Source organism: Durotheca rogersii, assembly GCF_024521655.1.
Source record: "Durotheca rogersii strain YMJ 92031201 chromosome Unknown GGS23scaffold_15, whole genome shotgun sequence".
In the NCBI taxonomy this organism is placed as follows: Eukaryota; Fungi; Ascomycota; class Sordariomycetes; order Xylariales; family Xylariaceae; genus Durotheca; species Durotheca rogersii.
The window spans coordinates 545,884-569,028 of NW_026251246.1; the positions used below are offsets into that span (position 1 = coordinate 545,884).

The 23,145-nt window shown below is 54.0% G+C and overlaps 9 protein-coding genes across 9 annotated transcripts; 7 read left to right on the forward strand and 2 right to left on the reverse strand.

The window, feature by feature from the left end:
- Positions 1-347: 347 nt before the first annotated feature.
- Positions 348-1,972, forward strand: GGS23DRAFT_574193 (lytic polysaccharide monooxygenase). Its single transcript, XM_051516728.1, has 3 exons — positions 348-620; positions 719-1,445; positions 1,528-1,972. Exons 2-3 carry the CDS (start codon positions 819-821, stop codon positions 1,732-1,734), a joined length of 834 nt encoding a protein of 277 aa, XP_051370738.1. The 5' UTR covers positions 348-620; positions 719-818; the 3' UTR covers positions 1,735-1,972.
- A 290-nt stretch (positions 1,973-2,262) lies between these two features.
- Positions 2,263-2,982, forward strand: GGS23DRAFT_611236 (uncharacterized protein; the record flags this gene model as incomplete). Its single annotated transcript, XM_051520388.1, has 1 exon — positions 2,263-2,982. One exon carries the CDS (start codon positions 2,263-2,265, stop codon positions 2,980-2,982), a length of 720 nt encoding a protein of 239 aa, XP_051370739.1.
- A 579-nt stretch (positions 2,983-3,561) lies between these two features.
- GGS23DRAFT_574195 (amino acid transporter) lies at positions 3,562-6,110 on the forward strand. The gene is made up of 4 exons (XM_051516729.1): positions 3,562-4,013; positions 4,107-4,618; positions 4,676-4,837; positions 4,905-6,110. The coding sequence occupies exons 1-4, from the start codon at positions 3,662-3,664 to the stop codon at positions 5,493-5,495; spliced, it is 1,617 nt and encodes a 538-aa protein (XP_051370740.1). The 5' UTR covers positions 3,562-3,661; the 3' UTR covers positions 5,496-6,110.
- A 61-nt stretch (positions 6,111-6,171) lies between these two features.
- GGS23DRAFT_123469 (uncharacterized protein) lies at positions 6,172-6,868 on the forward strand. The gene is made up of 4 exons (XM_051511106.1): positions 6,172-6,325; positions 6,385-6,595; positions 6,673-6,763; positions 6,814-6,868. Exons 1-4 carry the CDS (start codon positions 6,269-6,271, stop codon positions 6,815-6,817), a joined length of 363 nt encoding a protein of 120 aa, XP_051370741.1. The 5' UTR covers positions 6,172-6,268; the 3' UTR covers positions 6,818-6,868.
- Positions 6,869-7,818: 950 nt separating this feature from the next.
- On the reverse strand, positions 7,819-9,575 carry GGS23DRAFT_123431 (Clavaminate synthase-like protein). The gene is made up of 5 exons (XM_051511105.1): positions 8,964-9,575; positions 8,805-8,902; positions 8,455-8,748; positions 8,150-8,397; positions 7,819-8,074 (listed from the first exon to the last, which is right to left on the reverse strand). The coding sequence occupies exons 1-5, from the start codon at positions 9,311-9,313 to the stop codon at positions 7,928-7,930; spliced, it is 1,137 nt and encodes a 378-aa protein (XP_051370742.1). The 5' UTR covers positions 9,314-9,575; the 3' UTR covers positions 7,819-7,927.
- Positions 9,576-10,317: 742 nt separating this feature from the next.
- Positions 10,318-11,975, forward strand: GGS23DRAFT_598048 (MFS general substrate transporter; the record flags this gene model as incomplete). Its single annotated transcript, XM_051518717.1, has 5 exons — positions 10,318-10,532; positions 10,603-11,003; positions 11,062-11,215; positions 11,274-11,757; positions 11,817-11,975. The coding sequence occupies 5 exons, from the start codon at positions 10,318-10,320 to the stop codon at positions 11,973-11,975; spliced, it is 1,413 nt and encodes a 470-aa protein (XP_051370743.1).
- A 1,304-nt stretch (positions 11,976-13,279) lies between these two features.
- Positions 13,280-14,549, forward strand: GGS23DRAFT_123516 (U-box-domain-containing protein). Its single transcript, XM_051511107.1, has 3 exons — positions 13,280-13,538; positions 13,625-14,174; positions 14,284-14,549. Exons 1-3 carry the CDS (start codon positions 13,438-13,440, stop codon positions 14,455-14,457), a joined length of 825 nt encoding a protein of 274 aa, XP_051370744.1. The 5' UTR covers positions 13,280-13,437; the 3' UTR covers positions 14,458-14,549.
- A 2,090-nt stretch (positions 14,550-16,639) lies between these two features.
- On the forward strand, positions 16,640-18,264 carry GGS23DRAFT_605941 (putative aminotransferase family protein; the record flags this gene model as incomplete). Its single annotated transcript, XM_051519842.1, has 3 exons — positions 16,640-17,546; positions 17,692-17,727; positions 17,804-18,264. The coding sequence occupies 3 exons, from the start codon at positions 16,640-16,642 to the stop codon at positions 18,262-18,264; spliced, it is 1,404 nt and encodes a 467-aa protein (XP_051370745.1).
- A 163-nt stretch (positions 18,265-18,427) lies between these two features.
- Positions 18,428-20,583, reverse strand: GGS23DRAFT_605942 (drug resistance transporter EmrB/QacA subfamily; the record flags this gene model as incomplete). The annotated part of the gene is made up of 8 exons (XM_051519843.1): positions 18,428-18,686; positions 18,738-18,801; positions 18,869-19,230; positions 19,282-19,650; positions 19,709-19,915; positions 19,979-20,102; positions 20,170-20,303; positions 20,366-20,583. 8 exons carry the CDS (start codon positions 20,581-20,583, stop codon positions 18,428-18,430), a joined length of 1,737 nt encoding a protein of 578 aa, XP_051370746.1.
- Between the last annotated feature and the right edge of the window lie 2,562 nt (positions 20,584-23,145).

The window sequence follows — 23,145 nt, forward strand, 5'->3', positions numbered from 1 at the left end:
TTGTCGACCCATGATAGCGCGAAGGCGCACTGAAATAGATGAATGCTGCAACGTGTTTATTGCGAAAGGTGGGATATAGAGGGTCTGGCTTCTTAATTTAGCTGCCAGATCCTAGATAGCTTCACCACGCGGACTGGATCGTCTCACCCATGTATATACATGGTATAAGCACCGCTCCTCCTCCAACTGGTAAGGGTGTAGAATTCTACGAAACTGTTCTATCTTCTACCAGTATAGCGCAATCGACGAGGGTGCGTAGGTGGACCCCCTCCGCTCCGGCTGCGACCCTGAGGGTCTATCCAATGAGATACCGAATCTCAAGATGCGCCACAGGGATTCGTTGTAGGCGGCGCAGAGGGAGCCAGATCAAACGCGCCGTTCGAACGCCTCACATCTGATCGTTGGGGGGAAAGGGGGGCGATTATAGAGTTATGGCCCCCTAATTATAGGCTCCCCGGCAATCCTCCTGCAAGACGACTTTCCTCTTTCGAACGAGTGGTTGGCTTTGAAACATGTTTCCATCATGTCGGCACCGAATGATAGAGTTGCGTCTGCGGTCTCAGCAAAACTAAGAAAGGGGTGATCCGCGACCGTCGTGATATTATCCCTTGGTCGCTAATGTGAGTCCGTAGGTACTTAAATGTCACGTCCACTCTCTCTTCGCTGCCCACTCTCATTCTTCTCGCTCCGTTAACTATACCGTATTCTTCATTCGCAGGCCGGGTGTATTAGGTATAGCACACATTATTTTCTTTCCGCCAAGTCCCAAGTGCCCGGTGCATCGTTGATCACTCATTCTCAACTTAACTATTCCTAACATGCCGTCGTTCACTGCGCTTCTCTCCCTGGCCGCTTTGGCGACCACCGTGCTGGGCCACGGTCACGTCCGCAGAATCGTTGCTAACGGAGTAACCTACCCCGGATACGAACGTTGGTCGAATGCGGACCAGAGCAACACTGTCTCGTGGCAGTTCTCGACAGAGGACGAAGGCCCGATTTCGGTTGCTAGCCTCAACAGCCCCGACATCATCTGCTCCCAAAACGCGGTAAACGCGCCGGCTTCGATACCTATCGCTGCGGGCTCCCAGCTGCAGGTTGTCCGCTTCAACACCATCGGCGGGTACGAGCACCCAGGTCCGGAGATACACTACCTCGCCTCGTGCGGCGACGCTGGCTGCAGCCAGGTGGATAAGCACGGTCTCCAGTTCTTCAAGTTCTACGAGAGTGGTCTCGTCCAGGGAGGCGTCGCAGACAGCCCCCAGTGGAACAGCCAGAAGTGGGCTACTACCGAGGTTCACAAGTCCGTCCAGCCGGAAGGCGATGGCTTCGTCGACACGTACACCGTCACGATCCCCCAGAACATCAGACCCGGGTCATATGTTCTGAGGCATGAGGTTCTCGGTCTTCACAAGGCTCACGAGGGCCAGGCTGAATTCTACCCCCAGGTACGTTCCACGAGAGCCTTAACGAAGAAGGAAGAAGAAAACCCCGAAAGCTTTTCAAAAATATGTCGCTGACTCGTAATAGTGCATTAATCTCGAGATATCGGGCTCGGGCAACGAGCTGCCCCAGGGGATCCCCGCTACCGAGTTGTACCACAGCAGCGACCCGGGTGTTGCCATCAACATCTGGGGCGACCTCCAGTACTACCAGATTCCAGGCCCCGCGGTCGCCGGCTTTTCTGCAAAAAGGGGCCTCGGCTCCAAGCGACACGCCCGAGACATCCAGCACTAGATCCGTAGCGTCTCTCCTCGAACCTGCGATCCCTCGCTTCGTCATTGGCTATGTTTTACTACGATTTAACCTGCAACACATTAGACTATAAAGCCATGGGGTAATCCACATTCAGGCTTGAGCTTCACTGTATATATTAAAACACAAAAACGTATAGATTTTGGATGGTTGCGCTAACCACCGTGATACTCCCACATTTGCTCTATCTAGACACAATAAGACAAAGAAAACAAAGCCCATGTTTAACTGTGCTATTAGACACAACTGCCTTGACCTCGGGGCTTCTTGGTCTTTCGTCACAACCGGAAGGATAATAAGATCAATATCTTTGTCCCTTCCACACTTCTAAATAGCGGACGAATTTAATAGCGGCCAGTCAACTCTGCGTTAAGAAGTGTTTTCAAGTATCACACTGGCGAGAGTATTCGTCCTATTCTTAGTCTAGGGCTCCATCTCTACTTGGAGAAATCCGTGAACTGCCGAGAGATAGAGGCAACGCGTCGTAAGCCTGTTCAGCCAACAGCGAAAATGACCCTCCAACGTCCTCCTCGACAGAGACGCTCCTCCAGTATTGGGCAAAGAGATGCGTCTGCATGCCGGTTGCAGTCGAACAGTAGTACTGATGCGCAGCGGGGAGTCATTCAGAAGCCCAGGCGGAGAACTGGGGCAAAATCTCGGAGCGGCAAGGGACAGAGACGAAACGCGCGGGTTAAGATAGCTAAGGAGCTCGAGAAGAGAGTTGAGGGGATGGGACCCGAGGCTGCGTTGCTCCAGCAGCGTGAACTTCTCGGCCTACCCGCGAATCCGCCCAACGTGGCGGCCGTCCGCGTCGACGCCGGGACGCCGCCCGCGAAGGCTAAACGTAGAGGCCGGAGGAATACAAGGGACAAGGAGAGGTATATGGACGATTTCCTACTCTCTGATGAAGAGGAAGGAGGGGGGGCGCATCGAGAAGACGAGGGGGGCGACCGGCTGCAGAGAGCAGACCGATGGCTCCCCGACGTGGAGCACCGAAGACGGCCGAGCGAGAAGCCCAAGAATATACCCCAGTCACTGTGGATGTCGTACTGCCTCATGGACGATTACATCTACAGGTACAGCCTGAGCGACGATGAAGTTCGAGCGCTGCCTCTCATGGACGACATATACAATTTCCAGAACGGCGGTCCGCAGCCAATAACCCCGGCCGGGTTCCAATGGGACAAGAATGGGACGCTTGTGCCTGTCCAGGATAGTGGAAGATGCTGATGGCCCCGACGAATCGTCGTGGCTTCGGCTCTACGGGTGGCGATTCGCGGTGGAAAAAGAACCCCCCGCGAGGGGAGTGGAGAATCATTGCACTATCACAGAGCCGATGTCGTTAGGAACTGTAAGACGCCTCTGTAAGAACGTCGTCTTGCTCTGTGGGTAGCTTACAATACTCTTTCAAATGCAGTGCGTGTGCATACTGCTATGTATTGATACCTAAATAATGGAGTTTGGCATTGGAGCCCTCTTCAAGTATGAAGATGGAGACAGGGGTTGGTCGCTTACAGGCAACACAGTAAGTAACGAACCCATCTATTTCCGCCTACATAGTTCAAAAGACTTCGTTGACTTGGCATTGTGCCCAAATCATTTCAGTATCGAGATAGAAACGTGCACAGCGTGGTGACCAGACCGATCGATTCTTGAATCGTTCCCCCCCCCCTTCCCCCCTTTTTTTTTCGGATAAGTGCTTACCGGAACTGGTATCGGATAATCGCAAGCATTCAGACACCCACACGCCAGGCGCCCCGCTCAGAACAGATTGCGTGATTCTCTACCGGGTTATGTACGTCTCGGAGGGCCAACCAAGAACATCTCAACTTCTTCCCCTTCAAACACAACAACACCACCCTATAATTTCAGGGGGTTAATTATCCAATCAACTTCCTTCGCTCTTAACATGCCGCCAGAATTGGAGGCCGAAGATGACGCGTCGAGGCCTCTCCTCGCCGACCAGCGCGAGCCCCAACCCGCTCACGATCCTGAGCGCGATGGCGCCCCACCACCCGCGGCGGCGTCGTCAGTGCCCGCGAGCGAGAGAGGCACCTTCACCAGGAATCTCGGCGCCCTCGAGGCCTTCGCCATCGTCATCAGCATAGTCATCGGGAGCGGCATATTCACGTCCCCCGGCTCCATAGACACGAATGTGCCCTCTCCCGGTGCCGCCTTGACTGTCTGGTTGGTCGGAGGCGTTCTCGCTTGGACCGGCGCCTCCACCATCACAGAGCTCGGCACGGCGATCCCGGGCGAGGGTGAGCAGGCTATTTCACTAGTCAACTAACTAAACAAAACTCTTCTGAACTCCTACCCCTTCCCGAATCGTGCATGCTAAGGCCCGTGACTAGGTGGCGTACAGCCCTACCTGCAGTACATCTTCGGGGATGTCTTCGGCTTCCTGGCGGCCTGGACGTGGATCGTAGCCGTGATGCCCGCCACGCTCGCCATTCTCAGCATCGTGTTCGTCGAGAGCATCTACTCTGCTATTGGCGTGACGGACCAGGCAGCCAGGATTGAGCACAAGCTGTTTTCCATTCTCATCCTGGTCGTCATCAGCGTCGCCAACTCCATCAGCACCAAGGCGAGCACACGCCTGAACAACTTCTTCGTGGTTACGAAGTTCGTCACCATTGCTGCTGTCGTGTTGGCGGGGATCGTGGTCGTAATCCTTCAAACTTCCGATCCGGAAAAGGATGTCGGCGGGAGAGATTGGTTTGACAGGCCCTGGTTTGGCAACAGAGAGGTTACAAACCCTGACGGGAGCAAGACAGACTGGGACCAGCTGGGCGGCTGGGAAATACTCGGCCACTACGCCACAGCGTTATACGGAGCCTTGTGGGCGTATTCGGGGTGGGATAAGGTAAGCTCACGCTCCTTCATATCTATCTAACGGGGGAGACTCAGCTCCTCTTGATAGGCCGTCTATATATCCGCCGAGCTCCAGTCGCCGGCGCGCCAGCTACCGCTTGCTATCAACTCAGCTGTCCCAACCATCATACTCTGCTTCATCGCCGCCAATACCGCTTACTATATCTTGCTCCCGTGGGATGTTGTCTCGACGACGGATAGCGTAGCTGTGGTAAGTATCATCCCCTACCCTATTATTGTGTTCAAAAGGAGATTCCCACTGACTACAAATCGTGAAGACTGCCATAACTCGTCTTCTGGGCCGCGGTTTCGGCATCGTCGCGGCTGTTTTGATCTGCTTGGTCGTTGCGGGCTCTCTTCTCGGGAATTCCTTCGTCGCCGGTCGTATGGCTGTTGCGGCGGCGAACCGAAATTGGTTCCCCCGTATTTTCTCATACGTCGGTCACATCGGCCTGAAGCCCAGGCGGGGTGATGAGATAGAGCTTCCGACGGAGATACCGAGTCCGTCGTCCGCGGCCCAATCGGACGCGCCCATCAACGCCATCCTCCTCTCCGCCATCCTCTCAGCCCTATACATCTTCTTCGGAAACTTCCGCGCTCTCCTGACTTTCAACGGTCTGGGCGAGTATTCCTTCTTCTTCCTCACCGTTCTGGGCGCGATAGTCCTCAGGTTCCGCGAGCCCGAGCTGCGGCGGCCATACAAGCCTTTCCTTCTGGTCCCTGTGGTGTTTGCCGCAGTTAGCGGATTCGTGGTCATCAGGGGTGCATTCTTCGCGCCCGTCCTTGCGTTAGTCCTTATTGTCCTCTGGGTGATTGGATTGGGATTCTACTGGGCTATCAAACGATTGGCTCGGCAACACGGGGAATAAAATAGGAGAGATTGATACTCTACACTGTTAGCCTCACCGGATATTGAGACACGTAGGTATATCCCACATGGCCATGAAAGTCAGGAGGCGATGGGCGCGAATATGTATTTATATTATTCACAACCTTTTCTTCATATTTTTCGCCAACAGCCAAGGGACAGGACGTTTGAAGTGGATGATGCCCTTGCCTCCGATCGCACGAGACGCACAAACTACCCATGGTGTAATCAGGACTCAGCCCTTCCCTTTCCTCTTTGATATCCTACCACCCAACTAATCAACGGTCACGGACGAGGCCATGTAAGCCCATGTTTCAAAGCGGGGAAATGTTGACATACACATTTTTCCTTGTGTCGGCGACCATTTCAGCGGGAGCTGAAAATGGCAGTGAGGGTGTATTATATTAGAGTATCGACGGCAGGCTGTCAGTTTTCGGGATATCATTGGTCTCTTACATAAAGCCACGTATTCTAGCGCGGCGGAAATAAAATGAGAGGAGTTTGTCACTGGCCGAAGCAAGGATGCTCTCATGCAGGCTGGATCCTGAGGGCTTCAAGGGGGAAGCCCGATTCAGTGATCGTAGCCAGACTACATTAGGTATACTGAGGCGAAGGGACCTATGGTATATAACACGGCTTCCGGCCGCAGTCTAGATTTTAGTATAAAAATCTCCAAATCTATCATTAAGCTTCACAGAAACCAATGCCTCTTCCCAGCCTGAAGCTGATGCGTAAGCCCTAATTGAGGCTTCTACGAATACCGGCGTTGGCACAATGGAACCCAGTTGCAGGGATGTCGGCGACACCAACCCTGACATAGCTGGACTTGGAGTATGTGACGTCCCCCAGGCATTCGCTCTTCAATGATGTTAATGTATTACATATCATAGATTGTGCTTGCATTTGCAATCCAGGGAGGCTTATCGGCGATCCTCTCTGTAATATTGTCTATCGACGTCCGGGCCCCTCGCCTCCTGGAACGTCATTTTGCAACCCTTGCGCGGATCCTCAACACATATCTAGGTGTGGCGTCCAGCGACCAAAAGCAGGCCCTGATAGAGAAAACACTGGAGAGAATGAGCGACGCCCAAATTATATACGGTTAGTTACATTATATTATAAATGCATCAATCATATTATACACTGAAAACAATATCTAATAACTAGGTGCACATTAGGAATTTCGCTTTTGATTGCTTCATTCACTCAACACGATACCTTAAGTCTATATCATTATCGGATAATATATCACACAGCCACTTCTGGAGGGCAAGTTATTCCTATTGATTATCCTTGGCTTGTGTTGCTAAATATTAAAGCTAGTATATCTATAACAGCTGCTTTACTCGGTTCCCACCTAAGCAGCACAGTTACCTTTAAAGGGGCTTTGATATTCATTTTTGCGGTACTTCATTTCGCGTTTACTATATTATTTGGTGTAAAGTTACAGTACTGGGACGATTCGATTCCGGGACGTTGCTACAATACCTTCCCTTTAATTCGTTCACTAGGGCACCCAAAGGAGGAGCACGTTTACATATCAACCTCAACGACCTACTTCGGGCTTTACGCATTTTATTCTTTGTGGTTATTATATTCCCAGAGAGAAAATGAAGGCAATGAATCATCAATACTGCACTCACGGAACGATTACTTCTTACCTGGACTAATAGCAATAATATCTCAGTTCTCTATTTATGCCACCAATGTTTCCGTACTGTTCCTGACTCGGTCCTGGAATCGAGAATATTTATCTGGGGAATCAGAGGACACTTGGAGCATCGGGCAGGTGGTCGCTTTCGTGCTAGTAATCTTCGTGATCTGGGACGGCCTCAGGGCAATGGTAGGTGACCTGAACTTGTTATAGCATCTACTTAATCTCCGTTGAGGAAGCTAACACTTGAGAAGATTGCGAAGAATCATTAGCGAGAAGCCGAGATGGCGCAAATTCAGATGCTTCACCAAGGAGAAGAGCCAAGTCCATAATACCGCAAGAAAGGCCTCCGTGAGACCAGAGGTGGCATTACCTCCCACCGGACTTCACATATGTTTAATATGCCAACGAATACATACGTCGAATGTATGGGATCATGGAGGATGCCATATTGTTTTTGAGTCCTACGTGGGGGTAGTCTACAGGTTATTATCGGTGGGGAAGTTCGGAAAATGGGAGGAACAGTAACGGCCGGGTCCGAAGCCAACAGGAAAACAGTCATACCGTGTGCCCAGGTCAGTGGAGGTCATACCAGCATCGAGCACATAGCGGAATCGGCGGCTTGGAAATTGCAATACACCATGGCAGCGAGACCGCGTCCCTGATAACCTACTGGCTGATGTACGGTACTGAGGAGAGGTTGTGGGATGTTATTAACGATTGTACGTGAAGCCAGAATCCGGTTGCTCAAAAGCGTGCGGCCACCAAAATATCCATGATCACAGCCTCGCCTCTGGGGAGGCATCAAGGACACTTCTAGTGCTCGGTGGGTAATCACTTATTCTCGGGTGAGGGTCATTCCACAACGCCGCCAGCACGGTCCTCTTGCCAGTCCAGGGAGACCGCGAGTGCATCACGGCATAGTTCTAGAGGCTCGTCAGTCAGATGCGATCGTAGCGGGTGATAAAAACGAGTTGGGAGAGGGGAGGGGGTGAACGTACATCTAGCAGCACGATATCGCCAAGTTCCCATTTCACTAGGACCTGCAGCGATTCCGCCAGCGCGAGTGCCAGATCCAGGTACTCCTTCTCAATTGGCGTACCGTCGCCGTACTCAGGGGGCGGGTGATAGGAACCGTCGTCGCCTCGGTACGGGAACTCGGTCGCGCCGTGGTACGTGCTTCGACCCCATGCGCTGGTGAGGTTGCCAAACCAAGTAGTCAGGCCGGTATCATTATGAATCCTGATGACTGCGATACCTGTCAGCTAGACACCCCCCGAGAAATAAGCGCTTCCCATGTTCTTACTGGGGACAATGTGCGTCACGCTCAAGGACCCATCCTCGTGCCACTGGAACCGGTTGCTATGTCGTCGTACCTCCTCCTCGATCTTTCTCCTCGTCGTCTCCTTATCGTCGCCCGGCTTCACATGCTGGCCGTACGCACCGATGACGCTCGTCCCCGTGTTCGACTTCACATCCTCGAGCCCGTATCGATACACATACTTCACGCCCTTCTGGAGTAACTTCTCGACGAACTCCGGGGCTCGCTGCTTCAGCGCCGCCGCCAAGCCGAGGCTGGAGATGACTGGAGTTTCGCCACCTAAACAAGTCAAGTTAGATGCTGCCTTTTCTCGGATGAAATATGGGTTGAATTACCAGAATCCGGCAGATCCAGGCATGAGAACGTCAACCAAGAAGGGTTTATCGTCGACCATCCGTACTCGCTGTGAGGCCAGATGGGCAGTTCCGGCGGTCTTTGGAGAATTCGTTACTTAGAAAAATATAGCAACGGTCTGACCTCAAGCAATATCTTACCCTTCGTTTGCCGTCTTAACGTTTGGCGCCAGCACCGTTCGTAGCGGCGGCCGGCCAACTTCCTCGTGAGGAAGAAAACCAAACGCATGCGCAACCTCGCTGTAATCCTGCGGTGTCCTAATAGGTAGTCCGCGAATGAGCACAGCGCCGCCATGTATCCTCACATCCTCGAATATTTTACCCGACTCTGACAATCTCCTAATTGCTTGTATGGAGTCTTCTAACGTCGGGTTCCATCCGTTGGCAGGCCTCAGCGCCAACGGGAAGGGCGCGCTGGTGTCCAGGCCGAAGTTTGTTGTGTCTTGTTGGCCATCGAACGTGAAGGCCTCGAATTGGTGGTCGCTCGACATGGTGGGCAAAATTCTGTGGCTACGATGCAGCTGTACAATCAACCTACATAGGGTCGCCGAGGTGCTCTGTTGATATTGTATTGCGACGTCCACGCCTTGATCGCCTTCCCCCGAGCTCGGGTCGGCTATGATGGATCGATAGTGCCAGAGTTCATCGGCTATGTTCCGAAGCCCATATTTAGCCTGGAGCTGAGAATCCTTACTGCGATAGAATCGCGAGAGTTGTTGAAGGCGTCAGCGACGATCAAAATGTCGTAACTCTAGCGACCCCGCAAAGCATCTCGAGCGGGCGATTCATTGGTGGTTGACGATAGAGAACAGACTGAGCTACCCCTGCAACGAATCGGTTAATACCTACTTGTCAAGCTAGAGGTCGCATCCACGCCTACGTAACGAGCTCAAGCACACCCTCCTCATACCATGCCATGGCTCAGGCTCCCCGGATTCATGATACCGTAGAGAGCCGGGATGAAGTCCCGAGAATGTGTTTGGGGATTCCCGGCCTTTCTCTCATCTCGTTCCTTTCCATCGGTACTTGACTAGTTTAGGGCGCGGTCGAAGGGGTCTAACTGCTGAATGCTCATAAAAGCAGGAGTAACTTCAATCCAAAATATCGTATAATTCCCATGGGTGACCAGGCCGTCGACGGAAGAGTAGTTGAGTTAGTCGGCTCACAGTACGGTCGTGCAGGTTCGGGCCTAGGGGTGCAATCATCCCATCTGCGCATCATGCTCCCGACGACCAGGTTCATCTCAGGAGCTCGCTAGAGGAGGATCCAGTAACGTAGACAGGCAATACGTAAACGGCTTGGTCTCGAGCACGCAATCGGCCTCGATCCCGACCAGAGATCCGATTGATCGCCGTAGCTGGAGACGGCCATCGCCTAAGCTAGGCCTTCATAAAAGGAAACGCAGGCCGCTCTACAGTCTAAGAGATCGCACACGAAGTACGGCTCGGCTCAGATACAGTCATCCAGATACAGTCATCCAACCAAACCCGTACTCATGTCTACGGACAAGACCCCGACAGCAAATGCTGTCACCGTGGCGTCCTCGTCCGGCGACGAGGAGGCTGTTGCGACCAGCCCAAAATACGTGTGGTATCGGGGCGTCTTCTTCAACGCGACAATTGTTGGTATCGCCGCGTTTGCCGCCCCCGGGTTATGGAATGCGATGAACTCCGTTGGCGCTGGCGGGCAGCAGACGCCATATCTGGTAATGTGAGCGGGAGGCAACACCAAGTCAAGAGAGCAACTGTGGGACTAGCTGGCTAACGGGGGGAGAGCACAGGGCGGGAAATGCCATCCTCTTCGCCGTCATGACTTTTACATGCCTAACAGGGAGTATGATGGCGAACCGCTTCGGCCTGCGCAACTCGCTCGTGGTCGGTACGGTCGGCTTCGTCATCTACTCAGCTGCTCTGTACACGAATAATCGTTACGGTAACGAATGGTTCATATACCTGGGCTCGGCCGCGTGCGGCCTCTCGGCCGGCATCTTCTGGGCTACCGAAGGCGCCATCATGCTGAGCTACCCCGAGGCCGAGAAGCGGGGCCGGTACCTCGCATACTGGCTGAGCTACCGAAACAGCGGCGCCATTCTCGGGGGCATTATCAACCTCGCTTTTAACTACCAGGGGAGGGCCACCGGAAAGCTGGATTGGAGGACCTATATCGTTTTCGTCGTACTTCGTGAGTGTCCAGCTGAAGCTATTTCGAGTTCTCTACTTGGCTCACACGCGATGTTTAGAATGCTTGGGACCGGCAGCTTCATTCTTATTGACGCCTCCGGAGAAGGTTGTGCGCAGGAACGGAACGCGCGTTCAGCTGAGCGAACGGATATCAGATCTCGCTGAGCTAAAGGCGCTGACCCGAGTCTTGTTGCGAAAAGACTTCCTCTTCATGTGCGTGAACACGCTCTTGGAATCAGCGACGGAGTAAGCTAATAGACAAGGTTGACAGCGCCCCCTATTTCATCTACGTGACGTGGGAGCTCCCTTACATCAGCGCATATCTATCGCTATACTTCTCGGTCCGCTCTCGCGCCCTCGCCTCGTTGGTCTCGGCGATTGCTCAAGTCGTGACAACACTCGCCTTCGGCATGTTCCTCGACTGGACCCGGGTCAGCCTCAACAAGCGTGCGCGGTACGGGTACATCGCCATGATGACCCTCATCGGAGGCTGCTGGGTGTGGGGCGCGGTGGTGCAGAACGAATACACGCGTCACAAGCCGGCACTCGACTGGGATGACGGCGATTTCGGACGGGGTTGGGCGCTGTACATCTTCTGGCAGATCAACTTCTCTCTCACCTACAACTTCGGCTTCTGGCTCATCAGCTTCCTAGCAAAAGAGCCTGGGGAGACGGCGCGGTACATGTCCGTGGCCAGAGCAGCTGAAGCGGCCGGGCAATGTATCTCGAGCGGCATCAGCTCGACCACGACACCGGTAGGTACTAGGTAAACTCGCGGAAACCCAAGTGCTGCCGTCCGCTAACACGCGTCCAGCTCATAACTGCCCTAGGCATTACCTTCGCTCTCTGGGGCATTGCAATCATCCCCACGTATCTAGTTGTTCGCCAGGTTGGCGTCATCCACGTCGGCCCCGAGAGGTCAGCTCGCCCCAACGTCGGCCAAGACGACAAGCGAGGAGAGTCGGAGGAATAGACGGAAGTAGAGCGGCGAGCACGAGAAAGGCAATCGCCCTTAATATATACTTAGCCCCTTAATTATGAACTTGGATCTCTTGCTTAACGAACCATTTCGACCGCGCTGAAGGCCACGCCTGACTGTGGTTCAACGAGGTACCTTGTTGAGCTCTGACGAGAGCGGTGGCGTTTCTGGAGTGATGATAGTGGTCCGATTCTTGGGCTGGCGGTTGAACCCGTACGGAAGCGTCGGCCTGGGATAAGCATGACCTCGCCCAGCTGCGGCAGTAAAAGGCCTTCTGGTTGGTATGGCATCGTTAATTTTGTTGCGATCAGTTGTGACAGGCTGATTTTCTACGGGAAAGATGCAACAAAACAGATTCAATTACGCTTAGGTATTTCACGGTAGGGGTAGAGGATGTCGAAGGTCAAGCCAAGAAAGCATGCCCAGATCGATTGTATCGTTGCCCTCGTGGGCGTAGGCATCTACAATTATAGTATGAAGCAAAGCTGGCAGGGAAGGGCAAGAGAAGAAAGTCAGGGGAGTTAGTGGGCAATACGTACCTGGGTACCTACGTAATAAGGGGAGAAGGGAGTGTGGGGAATCCTGGCGAAGTAAGGAGGTACCTAACCTACCTTCTACGGGGTGCTGGCGTAGCGACCTCCGGGCCATATATATATGCCTCAATTCATTTGAGATATGCAGGTACCTGAGAGGTATCTCTACATGGTGTAAGAGTTTGTGTATGTACATTGATATATACAAACCTTGTTCCGGTGGTAATGCGCCATTAAATGAGGTACCTACGTGTAAGTAGATACCTTAGGTATCCAAGGTAGCCTGCAACGGATATTGATATGGCTACCTAGGTAGGTACAGTGCACCCCCCCACAACCCCCCGCCTCACCCCTATTTACCTACCTCCTTAAAGGTGCTAAGCCCCTGAGGGGTTCTCGAATCTTCGCCTGACAAATGGCTAGAGCATCCCAACACGTTGCGCGCGCGCCACGACCGAAGGGAGGTCTCGATCTCTAGTTCCGAGCAGGCATCGAGGTTGGTCGGCTGATAAGGCTGAACTTCAACTGGCGGCGCTCTTGGAAACGGATGGAATTGTGCGTCGTAGTCTCTCTCCCTTCTCTCACCACCCAATCTCGCCGCATCCATCTTGGCCTGGTCTGCACGACCCCGACTTCTCCCTCAACCGTCCCCTGCGGCGATATTCTTATTATCCCCCCCACCCCCTTTTAACCCTTCAACGGCGATGAGAACCCCTCGGCAACATCACCTCCCGCTGCCTCGCATTTTGTCTGACGGAACGAAACAAATACCCACCTGAATCAATACACAGTCGTGCATACTCCTTCTCTCCGAAGAGACAGGTCGCCGACACCTACCGTCTCCTTTCCTGTTGTGCCACATTCACTCTTGACCTTACATAGAGTCACCCCTTTACTCGAGCTGCCGCTCAAGGCTTAGAGACATGCCCCAGGATGTGGACAAGGCGGCCAAGCTGAAGGAGGATGGGAATCACCATTTCCAGGCCGGCGACTACATAGGCGCCGAGAGCCTCTACTCCAAAGCGTACGTACAGGAGGAGGCCAGGGCGCAAACTGTCTACAGAGGGTGGGCGATTTCCGGGCCTAAGCTAACAACGACCGGATTCACAGCATAATCGCAGACGACACGAACCCCCTGCTGTATACCAACCGGGCGATGGCGCGCATTCGTCTCGAGCTCTACGACTCTGCCATCTCGGATTGCCAGGCTTGCCTTAAGTTGTCTCACGGCAACATGAAGGCCTACTTTTACCTGTCCCAGTGTCAGCTTGCCATACGTGACTACGACGCCGCCCTCGACAACGCCCTGCATGCCCACCGCCTCTGCGTCGAGACCAACGATCGGTCGCTCGGCCCGGTTACGAACCAGGTCCTCCGTTGCAAGAAGGAACGTTGGGAAGAGCGGGAAAAGCGGCGAACGCGCGAGGCGCAGGATCTAGAGAACGAAGCCGTCGCCCTCATGGAGCGTGAACGCGACGACGTGGTTAACTCGTGCACCACGGCCCTAGACAAGAAGCTTGTCGCTGAAGAGTGGGATCAGAAGATCTCCATTCTGCGGGAGACGTTTGAGAAATCGAGAGCCGCCTCCGAGCAGAGACGCAAGGTGCCGGATTGGGCGATCGACGATATCAGTTTTGGTATCATGGTCGATCCGGTTATAGTAAGTGTAGCTTCAGCCGCCCCCTCCTCCTTAGTTAGGATTGGATCATCATCCGACCGGGGGGGGATGTATAGCTATGGATGGGCGACTGATTCGTCTCATTACACAGACCAAGACGGGCAAGTCATATGAGAGAGCCTCTATCATGGAGCACCTCCGGAGACACCCCATCGACCCTCTAACGCGAGAGCCACTCTATCCTAGCGAGCTACGGTCGAATCTCCAGCTGCGAGAAGCGTGCCAGGAATTCTTAGACCAGAACGGGTGGGCAGTGGATTGGTGAGAAGCGAAAGCGTAGAGAATGACGTCGGGGGATGGGGAGAATCGCAATCCCCTGAAGGATGGTGGTCGTCGCATCTGTGACGGTCATTCGCATCGTCGAAGACGGGCCGGTCTCGAAGATTGACGCGATAATCTCTTTCCCATTTAGCAGGTTTTGCATCGGACGGCGTTTTGGTTTGTGTCGGCTACGCACCGGCAGGATATCCAACCTTGCGCGCAAGGAAAAGGCGGTGTTTTTGAAGCAAGAGAGTTACGAGCAACAAGTTTCTGTTTTCTATCCCAAGCCTTCTCCTGAGTCCTATACCGCCGCCCGCGCCACATATGCGGATAGACTCGACGGGCAACGCACGGCTCGCCGAGGGAGTATATATACCTAATGTTGTCATTTCGTTCACGTTGTCGACCGAGTTTGGGGATCGGGGTTGAACCTCGTCTTCTCCCAAGCAGGCAGGACCCTCACAGAAATAACACTGTCGCCACTGGTGTGTCTGCATATACATAGATACCCTTGACTTCGATGTCCAGAACCCAAGCGCTCTCGCCGTCCGAAGCAAGGCTACAGGTTACGCATGTCGAGTAGAAGTACCAGGTGGGAGGGGTTTAGATAGCACTGCCCTTCAAGGCCTACACCGCAACCTGCTCCGGCGAAGAACATGCAGGGCGACAAGTTGTAAACCCAATAGCATCGGATATAAATGTACGGACCTTGGGGGCTATAGTATCGAAATCAAAAGGTTGTTGCGGGGCAACGGGCTAGCTAGGCTTATACGGCTTCCGACGCGACAAGTACCAAGTGACTGGGTTCTCTTACCAATAGCTTCATAAGTCTAGTCTGGGCCGAATGCCCTCGTTACCTAATGGCAACGATAGAATCTACGTCAACTTGCCCGATACAAGCCGACTCGGGATGCGTTCTGCGGTCCGGATGCATGGGTTGTCGCAGGAGGCGAATCGCGCGCATGCAGACGGGCTAGGTACCTATGGTAGGTAGGCTTAGTGTGTCTGAACCTCACCTCCATAGTACACGTCGCTTAGCGGAGGAGGTATGCGGCGTCCACATCCTATATGTGACCGGGTCACCCAAGTAATGTGATGACGATGATCATCGGACTACAGCAGGAGGGTTGATGGATGGATGGATATTTAACGTCACTTTTCTACCTATGTACAGATAATGAGACGGGCCCGCGACGACGGCGGCACGAAGGGGCAGGTAGCCGTATAATCGCCCGTTCAGTCGGGAAAACCCCCCACGGCTAGATGTCCACGGTATCGTACCCGCACCCTTCGCTCCCTACCGGTATTTTCCCCATAGCGGTAGGGGCCATTTTGGTTAGGCACCCGGAGGAAAGCTTCGCCTCGACGGACAGCAGTAAAACCTCCGTTCCTACTTTCTCTCTCCTCCTCTCCTCGCGCCCACGCCCGAATTTCTCCTAGCACCCGACACCTAGTAGAGCCCTGCTTACTACCCCGTAGAAAGCGGGGTAGGGGGACGAGAACGCCGGATTCTCGAAGTAATCCCTCATCATGGTTGCCATCGCCGTCAAGACAACTTCTCATCGGCGCGCCGAGGACTTAACCGTAGAACGGCAAACCGAGACCGAGTCGAGGCGTCCGTTGCGCTTCTCGAGAAACTCGAGAACCTTCCCGCGCGCGTCGATAAACGATAGACGAAAGGCGAACAGGACCAGGCCGTTAGCGGGAGACAGGAACGGCGAGACGTGATTGGCTGGATCAGTCCTGGGAAAAAGATGTTCGGGGGAAGGTTTACAGCAGGAGGGGTTAGGGTGGAGAGGCACCGAGTCCGGGACCCAAGAGATTCTCCAAGAGGGGCGGGCATCTCGCAGTTGAACCCTACCAGCTTCATGCCCCAGCAGAGCTGCATAAAGCTAACCCAGATCTAAGTCATTCAACAGCGCCATCGCAGCCACGCCGATGCGGGAGCGGTTCGGTTAGGCAGCGAAGGGCTTCGATCGCTTGCCGAGACCTCCTCACCCCGGTATCCACGCATACACACCAGGTAGGTATATATATACACCTCCTACACGGGAACGGCGAAGTCCCCCCTACCTTGGGTGCTACGAACTTCCTAGACAGTCGCACTCACCCCCCCCCCCCTCAGTATATCACCGGTGCCACCGGCCGCGTAGCGAGGCGGCGAGCGTAGTATCGCTGGGCCGATTATGACGATTGTCTACCACGACAACCCCGACAGCTCCAAACAGACAACGACCGCCAAGATGTCGGGCACCCCGGAAGTCCCTTTCGGTGCCGAGATGCGCCGGAAGCACTTCGCCTTCGCGCCGCGCTACACCCCGCTGAACCACGGGTCCTACGGGACTGTGCCCAAGTCGGTGCGCGCCACCCACGTCGCCCTTGAGGCCGAGGTCGACGCCGCCCCCGATCCCTTCATCTCCCTCGACTTCTACGGCCGGCTCGCCGAGCAGCGCGCGCTGGCCGCCCGCGTGCTCGGCGCCGCCGACCCGGACGAGGTCGTCTTCGTGCCCAATGCCACCACCGGCACCGACACCGTGCTCAAGAACTTCGAGTGGCAGGACGGCGACACTGTCCTCGTGTACGAGCTCGTGTACGGCGCCGTCGCCCACGGCTTGTCCTGGCTCGAGGAGACGCGCGGTGTCCACGTCCACGTCGCGCGCCCCCAGTGGCCCCTGCCCGACGACGAGCTCGTCGCCACCATGGTCGCCGCCGCCCGCGAAGTCCAGACCACCCCGGGCCGTCGCCTGCGCCTCGCCATCGTCGACTCCATCATCAGCATGCCGGGCCTGCGCGTGCCGTACGAGCGCCTCGTGCCGGCGCTGCAGGCCGAGGGCGCCATGGTGCTTGTCGATGCCGCGCACGGCATCGGCCACATCGACATCAACCTCGACGTCCTGCGCCCCGACTTCCTCGTCACGAACCTGCACAAGTGGTTCTTCGTCCCGCGTGGCTGCGCTGCCCTCTACATCCCCCGCCGCCACCAGCCGCTCATCCGGACGAGTCTGCCCACGAGCCACGGGTTCACGCCGCGGAGGCGGCTCGGCGTCATTGACGAGGACGGCGAAACTTTCACCGAGATGTTCAGTTTTACTGGTATGTTGGCGATGCTGCGAATTCTAATATCCGACGGGGTGTTAGCTGTTGCTAGCTAGGATATACCTACCTATAGAATATTGGCTACGCAACGGGACGGTGGGAAGAGGGTTCGTTTATTTGAAGCTGACGTTCATCTACACAGGTTCCGATGACACGACGGCTTGGCTTTGCGTTCAGGGTAAACCCTTTTCCTCCGTCCCCCATCTCGCACGCTTTCCTCGAGCCTAGACACTAAAGTACTACTACGACTGTAGCCGCGATCGACTTCCGCACAAACGTCTGCGGTGGCGAAGCCGCCATCAAAGCATACTGCCGCGAAGTTGCGCAGCGTAGCGCTGCCGTCGTCGCTGATATCTTCGGCACTGAAATTCTGGACTGCCCCGGATCGTGCATCCGGGATTGCTTCTTCGCCAACGTGCGGCTGCCGATCGAACTAGGCACCGACGACGCGGACAGCGGCAGCGGCAGCGGCAAGGTGAGCCCAGAGCACGCGCCTCGTGTCGTCCGCTGGATCAAGATTAGGGGCGAGCGCGAGAGCGGCTTCTACTTCCAGACCTGGTTGTACCGCGGCGCGTGGTGGTGGCGCCTCAGCGGCGCGATCTACGTTGAGGTAGAGGACTTCAGGAGGGGGGCCGAAGTCCTCAAGGCCCTGTGCGAGAGAATCCGAAATGGCGAGCTCGCACGGGACCCAGAAACCGGTCCTCTTACCGCATAGAGCGAGGTAATTCAGAGGTCGGGGACTTAGGGGATGACACTACAGCAGAAATGCTTTGAGCTTCGTAGGACAGGATCTCCTTTATACACACTGCGGATTGTGTGTATCCGGGTAAGGTCGATAGCGAACGCCTCGAGATTACAGCCACCAACTTTGTTAGAAGTCAGTAGCCTTCAATATTAGCAGCGTTCCTCATCTTCCGCTCCCAAAGCGTCAAGCTAAATACCCAAACTACGACGCTAAAATACATCATGACACGCAGTTGTGCATTGAAACCATCGGCGAAGATCTGTCGCACCGCGTCTCGGGTAACGTCTGGGAGTGTGTTTATGAATTGTGCCGAATCCGAGATATGCTGGATGTCCTCCGGACTGAGTAGTTTCGGTAAGTTGGAAGATAGATGGTTATTCAGGACCGTTGAACTGTCTCGCTGTTATTGTGTTGTTTTGGTTAAGTTGACGTAAATATCTTACCTGATAGCCAGTCCTATAGTCCCTCCCAGAACTCTGATCTGGGTGAGAGAGCCCATCGCGACAGCTATGAGACGAATAGTCAACAAGTTGGCCACCTGAGGACCACCGATGCTTAGGGTGATAAGACGTACCCATATCATTCCTGTTCACTACTAGAGGTGTAAATACCAAAAGTGAGACTAGACCCATTCCGAACCCAAACCCCATGATAACTTCGTAGCCGTACATGGCACTGCCGCTGGTAAAAGGTATAGAGCTTGCGAGACCTAACCCAAGCAAATGCATGGACGAGCCGAATACAAGAAGGTAAAACGGCGGTACCTTGAATCTGCCCGCAAGTTGTCCAGATACGGCCGTGGCCACGGGTGAGGCAAGAAGCAAGGGTAAGAGACGAATACCAGCTTGCAAAGGACTTTCGCCATCAACTGCCTGGAAGCGCTGCGGGAGATTGATCAATACAGTCATGAATGGAGGCCCCGTGCAGAACGCAACCCTGTCACTCATCAATTACTCGAGCTCCCTAGTTTGTAAATAGTGTGCTCACACGATGAGACTACTAAATAGCCGACCCTTCATCAGGCGAAGAGGGAAAATGGGTTCGCTGGGCGACCTAGACGAGCCTGCAAACTTTTCCCACACGATGAAGCCGACGAAAAGGGCCCCGCCGATTATGATGGTGCTCAGGATAGCAGGGCTATCCCAACGATACCGAGAGCCTGCCTCTTCGAAGGCGAAGACGATCAGAGCGGACGAGAAGAGCAGCAGGGCTGCGCCGATGACGTCGAGACGACTCAGCGACGCCCGAGATATCTTGGAGCGGAAGCTTATACGGACGGTCGGATTGCTCAGGTCGGGAAAGTGAGCAGGCATGACAAAGGCGATCAGAGCGGTCGCAACCGCACCGGCTGGAGCGCTGTATGAGCGTCAGTTGACTCTATCACTGTCTCCATTCGAGGTTTTACTTAGCCTACTTCAGTAGGAAAACCCATCGCCAGGACGAACGGTCGTTGATCGCGCCGCCTAGTATCGGGCCGAGGGCGGAACTAAGGATGAAGACGAGGGAGACGACGGCGACGAAATTGCCCCATTTCTCGGGGGGGACCATCTCGGGCTGGATGACCGTCACGAGTGCATAGATACCGGAGGCGCCCACGCCCTGGAGGGAACGGAATACAATCCTACAGATAGCTTAGCGACGGGCCCACGGGAAGCTCAGTTAGTCCATAGCTGGTCCGACATACAGCTGTGTCATGTCTGAAACTGAGCCGCAGACGATCGAGAACACGGTGAAGAACGCTATCGCGACGAGTAACAACAGCTTACGGCCCAGGACATCGCTAAATTTTGCGTAGATGATGAGGAAGCCTACAAACTGATCGTTTAGGGGTGACTCCTTTGTACTACTACGGTGTCTCGGGGGAAGGAGACTCGCCAGTATAGGTGATGAGATACGCGGTAACGACCCAATCTCTCTGCTCGAACCCCCCTAAAGCATTAGTGATCGAAATGAGAGACGTGCTGACTATCGTCGTCTCCAACGCGGACAGGAACAGGGAGAGGCATAATCTGCGCGGCAGTCAGGTTCGCAAAGCCTAGACAGACGCATCCTCCGCGAGTAGGAGCAATACCCAAATGTGAGGACATGTAATCTCCATCCAGTCAAATACACGCGAGGCGACACGACGGCAAAATCTGAGGCGACCTGATCATCAAGTTGCGCGTCGCTGTGCCGGGACTCCGGCGGCCCTGCTGGGCCTAGCATGATCCCCCCTTCCTCACCGCGGATATGTTCAGCTGCAGGTGTGCCCCCTCGTTGTTTGGTGCCGTCGGAAGCCATCGTCACCATGCCGGTAGAACCCCTTCTCCTCGATGATGATCTGCAAATTGTGGCCGGAAGACAAGCTATAGGACCCAGCGGCCGGATGGTTTCATGAAAATCGCGGAGATGTACGTGCAGCATGGGTAGGCTTTGCGACACGGCCGATGAAGGACAGCGTGTTCGCGACTAACGACATCGATTAGCGACCGACCCATCTGGCCTGGATGCCATGTTGGAGGAAGTTGAGTGGTGAGGCGCAGCTCGGTGTGGACAGGGGCGCCGCTCCACTGGCTGGAGGTCCCGGATTGCCGTCGCGACAACGCAATTTCATGAATCCTTCTCCGTCTCCTTAAATACAACCCATCCCAATGCGTAGAGGCTGAGGTATACGACGGGGGTTCGTCGTCACCGTCCACTCATACGCGTTGAGTACGTGGTAACATGGCATCTCGCTACATTTAAACTCCCGACTGGGACCCAGTGCCATGTGCCTGGGTAATTTAATGGGTACGTAGCTGTCACGAGAAATACCCCCTTGAAGATCTGCTGTAGGTACTAATAGTGGCCTTCTTAGGTATATATCCATGTGGCATCTACGTAAGTTACAACGCCCAAGCTCCCAATGATCGAACTGCTCCCGTTAGTGAGGGCTTCATTTCGCAAGGTTACATATCTCGGAGTCGGTTTGTCGCTTATGACATGATAGAGGGGAACTCTACCATCGAATGGTAGTTGCACAATGTAGTCGACTCAGCCCCCGAAGGCCAACTAAGCCACCGTCTTGCGCACCCTTTTGGGATGTACGTGCATCTAATGATGTTATCTATCTTACGGCGACTTGCTATTGAGGCCGCTTCTACGTCTTAGTGTACGAGTAGATGGGGGATCATTCTCGTGGCTTGAGAGTTCCTCAACTCCGTACGCAAGCTAGATAGAATAATGAATAAGAGAGTCTGACATGGCTCATCAATTTCTAACGAAAACTGAGCGCCTCACTAAACCTAGCGGACACGTGCGTGACTCGCGTCTTATTCGATGAGTTTTGTTCGAGATCTCTCTCATTGGCGTAGGTGTTTCCATCACAAGCCACAGTCTTGCTCATTTCCTAGTTCCTAGTTGCCATTGCAAAATGAGGAAACACGAGGTATTGGTTGCTAAAAATAACTCGAAGGCAGTAGGCCTGTAGCACTACAAGCCAGAGCAGGTAGGTACGTCAAAGAAAACGAGATATTAGATGCAAAGACGGCGCATCCATTGCAATCCAACACAGGCACACCCACCGATAGGTGGAGGAATACCTTTGCATACACGCACCATCCAGTCCGCTAGCCACTACCTAACGCCGACGATGCTGGTGACACCTCCCATTCGGTGAAAGGTCACAGGTGGCTTCGTCTTATCTATAATAGGCAACCTATCGAAGTCTCAGGGATGGTATACCTACGGGACGGCTAATTACCGCCTATATTTTGACTGTCGAAATTTGTTCCTATATGGAAGCAGTATAACTACGTATCTAGTGGCAGTGCCGCCTACGTAGACATGGTTAGAGACTATGCCGCATAAGTAATCCCAACGGCTCATTTCTTGATTCCGGCATTCCGCTCTCCCTCTCTACGTGTCCGCGCTTTTACGTAGAGGGGCGCGCCCAGACTTACAGGGAGATTTTTAGAGGCTTGAAGCCAGGCTGTGCATTGCTCGGGTGTGCTTCGTGTCCATGTATACGATACTTGTCTGCAGACGTGTTGACGGGTAGCTGACAAATTCGACAATCAACAGGGACAAACACGGGGACATGTTTCGGCGGCTGGATACCTACATATGGATATGAGTCGGCCAGGATCGAGGTCTAGGACCAAGCATACATTCTACACTTATACACGAACGCAATGTAGATATATCGATGTTAGGTATCGAGTGGTGTGAACGCTCTTCCACCCACATACACGTAGGTATATGCCTTGGGTATGTAACGCCTACTGGATATGAGGTTACCCATAAGGTGTTACCTGCACCTACCCAATACGCGTATGCAGTTACGTGTGCAGACATAGGCCCGAACTTAGCACATCCACTTCCATGCTGAATTTCCCTCCCAGCAGATATCACGGCTGGCACCTGTACTGTATGCAAAACTACCTACAAGTGAGGGTAGACGAGATCATGGGATATGGAGCATTAGGCCATAACTTCGTCCAACATGCCCGGCATATACCTCTTATCTTATCGCTCAGCTCCGATGTATATACCTAGGTAGGTACGTATAACATAGTATATGCGTACACATGTTGGGTACCTGCCTAGGTAAGTACCTACCTTCCTCACAGACTCCACGTACCCGCAGTACATAAGAATACCCCTTAGTTAGAGGCAGGTAAGTACCCAAGGTACCTACGTGGTCTGTTACATAGCATGGTACAGGCACCTGAAGCAGTAAGATCATTTAAGCCAGGGGAACTCCACATCGCTAAAGCTGGAATCTGTAGCACCCCTTGAAGCCTCTAAGGCGACTCCAAGACAGCCCCCCCGCCCCCTGAGATAGGACCCCCTATATGTGCACGCTATCTCTGCTCTGGCGCTGCTAACCGC